At 65.9% G+C, this 4,403-nt stretch overlaps 1 protein-coding gene across 1 annotated transcript in view; it reads right to left on the reverse strand.

The window, feature by feature from the left end:
• Positions 1–2,178: 2,178 nt before the first annotated feature.
• Positions 2,179–4,403, reverse strand: part of UPK3A (uroplakin 3A) — a 4,991-nt gene continuing 2,766 nt past the window's right edge. The window contains exons 2-4 of the mRNA XM_004676402.2: positions 4,286–4,368; positions 3,579–3,711; positions 2,179–2,437 (exon numbers count right to left, since the gene is read on the reverse strand). Of these exons, the coding sequence (XP_004676459.1) occupies positions 2,278–2,437; positions 3,579–3,711; positions 4,286–4,368 (376 nt within the window). The 3' untranslated portion in view covers positions 2,179–2,277. The remainder of the gene's footprint in view (positions 2,438–3,578; positions 3,712–4,285; positions 4,369–4,403) is intronic.

Here is a 4,403-nt window from a genome sequence, read left to right on the forward strand (position 1 = left end):
GGGCGCGAGGAAACGCGGGAATGGAGTTGGCTGCAAGTGTCCTGCTCCGGACAGCCGCAGTTCACTTTATACACTTCCAGCGAGCAATCAGCATATGAAACGGGCTGAGGTCACAATCATCCTTTTTTCTGAGAGCAGTTTGGGTCGTATTGACCTTCAGCTAACATGATTCTTAAAACCAAAATTAAGATGGGTACATAAGTTCATAAAATGTAAAGCGAACATTATTATATTTATCACAGTGACGATTGGCTAAAATAAAGTCCCTTAAATGCTACTCTATGACCTTCATTCTCATTAAGACATCTTAGAGGTAAAGTCGAGGACCAGGGTGGAGGCTGGGTGGGGATGTGAAGAAGGATAAAGTAAGGCCAGAGTGAGGGTGGAGTGATTATCCTGGTAATCACTCACAAAGAGAAACAGTAAAGTTCCTTAAAGCTGAATAAAGGACTTAGATGAGGTTCCTGATTTGAAGACTGACAATGGAAAGTTTAAGTAGCTCTTAGAAACTGAATAGAAGGCTTGAGCGAGATAGCGGAGAGCCGAGATAGTAGAGAGCCGAGATTTGGGTTCTGTGGGGGCAGGAAAAGAATTCTGATTGTCCTAGTACTGCCTTGTCTTACAATATTAACTTTGTTATAATTGTTTTTATTAATCAGTCAGTTGTAATATTCTTTATTTCAAGAGGGCTTTCCATCCTGGGGAGGCACTTGCTCGCCTGAGCCAGGCAGCACCGTATGAGGCTGAGGCACTCCAGTAGAAAACTCATGGTTTCTTGGACTATTTTGATGATTATACAGAAAAGGGGGCTCATGACATGAGCTGGCGTGGAAATCCTGGTTTTTCAGAGCATTTCCCCTCCATCCGGACCGTGTCTGACGACAGAAGTTGCATGGCTTGTGTCCAGGTTCGCAGGTGGAGAGCCACAGCCAGAGGGTGAGTGGAGACAGACTCGGGCTGAAAGCTGACTGGAAGCCAGAGGGTGGCCCGGGCTGCACCCTGTCTCCAAACCTCAGTGCAGGGGTGGGCATTGTACTAGAAGGCGCCTGTCTGGCACGGGCTGGCTGCCGGCTGGGACAGCAGAGCCGCAGGCCCGGCTGGGCTGCTCTAAGGGGGCGGGTGGGGCGCTCCCAGGCCGGGGTGTGCTCAGCTCCTTCCAGTGCTCAGTGCCCTGGGTCAAGTAGGGCAAAGAGTAAAACTTGAAAAGGAGAGAGGCTGGCAGGAGCCGCCCGGCGCCAGCTGCAGCCGGCCGGGGCCGGGGCCCTGCAGGTCCTGCCTTTCCGCCAGGTGGAGGGCCCAGGCCCGCAGAACAAGCCCGGGGCCTGCTCGCTGCACTGGGGCGGGGGGACGTGGGGCGCGAAAGGGGCAGGCGGAGGCTGGGGACAGCTGGGTAACCCTACACACCCCGTAGCCACGAGACCCCGCGGAGGGCGGCCGCGGAAGCGGACGCCTGCGGACACGTGGGAACGGAGGGGCCGGCACGGGGCGTCCCCAGCGACAGAGGCAGGTTGTGGGTGTCGGGCTGCGGGGGCAGGGCGCAGGGGCAACTGCTTAGAGGTACAGGGCTTCCCTTGGGGTGTCGGGCACATGGCTGTGGGGACGGGCAGAGGCCACCGCGCCCTTGAGCGGCGGCATCCACGCTGACCCGGAGCTAACGCAGGAAGGAGAGTCAGGGCGCCACACGAGGGCGCGGCCGACAGGCCCTCGGCAAGGCTGAGGACGGGAAGCCTTGCCCCCAGAAGTGCCAGCTGCAGGGACGAGGAGCGGCATCCCGGCACACCCAGCCCGCTCCCCCTGCCCCTCCCGTCCCATCACTCCAGCACCCTGACGCCCGGGCGTGACTGCCGGCCGGTGTCAGCACCCGGGGCCCCGAGGGGAGCCGGGTCCCCAGAGCCCCAGCTGTGCACCTCCCTGTGCCACCAGCAGCGGGTGCTGCCGCCGGGGCCCCCGCCGAGGGCGGGGAGGGCCTGGCGCCCTTGTATACCGCAGCCGTCCCCTGCCCGCCCACCGCAGCCCCGCAGGGACCGGAGCGTGGGGCCCTGACACAGCCTCTGCGTGAGCCCCGCTGGCAGCTGAGGCCGGAGAGGCACCCCGCCCCCGGCCCCAACACGGCGTGGGCCCCCAGCCCGCCCTGCTGTTACTGTGAAAATCCGAGCGGTGCACAAATCCAGGCAGGACTTTATTACGGCTTCTGCAGCTGGGCCGGCCTGTGGGCGCGTTGCGTGCTGCGTGAGCACGTGTGTGCGTGTGCGTGTGCGCGGGGTGCGCGTGCCCCGCTCAGGCCTGCAGCTTGCCGGCTTGCGCCCCTGCCCGGTCCAGTGCCGGCCCCCGGTGTGCAGGCGGCAGCGACAGCTCCGGGGCCCCCAGGGGCCTGGGCCCGGCCTCCTGCACCATCTGGGAGTCGTGCGTGGTCTCCCCGCCGGCATCGCCCGTGCCCCTGGAGGGGGTGACGAGAGCCGTGAGGCGCGGGCACAAAGCCCTCTGCTGGCCGGCGGTGGCCGCTGGACACTACGTGAGTCATTTATGTGGCTGTGGGCTGGGCTTGCCGGCTGTGGTCCGGTCTGCAGAGCGACGCACGTCCTGGGAGACAGCAGGGGGGGCGGGGGGGGCGGCAGGAAGGACTGGGCGGGCAGCCCTTCCTGGGCGAGGGCAGGTAGCCCCTGAGCTGGGAAGGTGGGCAGGAAAGGCATCCCGGGCATCTGGCCAGAGGGCTGGGGAGAGTCTGGGGCAGAGGGAAGCCGCTGGGCGGCCCGAGGAGGAAGCAGGACCCAGACTAAAATCAGATAAGGGGGCCCCTGTGGGGCCAGAGCAGGGTGCGCCTGCCGGGAGGGCGCCAGCTCCCCACAGGTCTGACCGGACCCACCAGCAAGCTCTTCTGATCTCATCCCGTGTTTGTTTTCTTAGAGCGCCGCCAGAGGCCGGTTCCACGGTCACTGCCCCTCCATCGCCCTGTCCCTCCTGCCTGACCGATCTGCACGGGACCTGCCCCAGGAAGCTCCTCTCGGCTCCCCCCACCGGGTCCTCAAAGCCCCCTTCTCTCTCCACTCCCACCTCGCCTGGGACGGACCCCTGTGCTCTTGCTGGTTCTTCCTCCAGGAAGCCCGCCCTGATGCTCCCGACGGCCTGCCGGCCTCTTCTGGGGTCCAGGGCCGGGGCTCAGCCTCCAGGTCTTGAGGGCTGCTGCCCACGAGTCGGGCCCCTGGAGAGCCCCTCCTCTCAGGACCCCCCAGGAGACCGGACCAGCCACGGGCACGGCAGAGCTCTGCCGAGTCAGGGGCCAGGGCCCCAGGCCAGGCTCTCCCGGACCCGACTCCACTTCCCCGTCGTAGTCAGGGTGAGGGGCGCGGGCAGTGAGAGCAGAAGCCAACACTGGCCCCTGGGGCGGTGGGAGAGGGCCCTTCCCCCTCCAGATGCCAGCGCTGAGGCAGGGCTGCGCTGAGCACCCCAGCAGGGCCTGACCTGGGGCATCCGCTCCTCTCCCCAGGCCTCAGTCCCGCCCTGGCCTGCTGGGCCCTCCCCGGCTCAGAGGCCACCAGGGAAGGCGAGCGCCCGCGGCCCAGCGGGGCCAGGAGACTCACACCAGGCTGGAGGCGACGGCGCCGGCAAAGGCCAGGAGCAGGAGGAAGGGCAGGGAGCCCAGGATGGCCGTGACCACGATCATGCCGCCGCTGCGCCGGCCGGGCCACGTGTCGATGGCGGAGCTCGGGGCGGCTGGGGGCAGGCGGTCACTCCAGACACCCGCCGCCAGGGAGCCGGCCAGCCAGGCAGGCGTCCGGGAGCCCGGGGAAGGGGGCCGCCCAAGGACCCGCTCCCCCACTCTACTTTTGGGGCCCCCGGGCTCACTGACCCCCTGGGGTGCGGAGCCAGGCGCCCCTCCCCCCTCAGTGCAGACAGGTCCTGTGGCTCCCACGCTGCTGGGGCGCCCCGGCCTCCCTCCCGGCCCGGGGTGGGGGAGCAAGGTGGGCGGGGCCCACCCCGGACCGGGCGACACTTGGACATGCGGGCCCATGAGGTCACTGTGGGGCCAGGAAGCTCTCGGCACACTCGGGGTCACGCTGGCACCCTGAGGCTCAGCGGAATCGGGTGCATGACCGGGGGCCTATGGTGAAGACTCGTGAGGGGCTGCGGGAGCCCCAGACTAGGAGTCACCGGGCGGAGGTGCTGCCTCCAGGGCGCCCCTGCAGGCCAGGAGACACCCTGGGGGACACAGGCAGGGAGATGGCCGGGAGCTGCGCTCCCAAGGGCGTTCCCTCCGGGGCCCCTCCGCCCGCACCCCGCCACTCACGCTGTTTGGTGCTGATGGGGTCCGACCACAGGGTCTGGTCCTGGACCAAGCCTGTGGACATGTTGACGAGGACGTACTTGAACCTGGAAGGAGGCAGAAGGAGTGGACTCCGTCCACC

The sequence above is a fragment of the Condylura cristata genome, unplaced genomic scaffold (assembly GCF_000260355.1).
Source record: "Condylura cristata isolate star-nosed mole 26May11 unplaced genomic scaffold, ConCri1.0 scaffold00004, whole genome shotgun sequence".
NCBI lineage: Eukaryota > Metazoa > Chordata > Mammalia > Eulipotyphla > Talpidae > Condylura > Condylura cristata.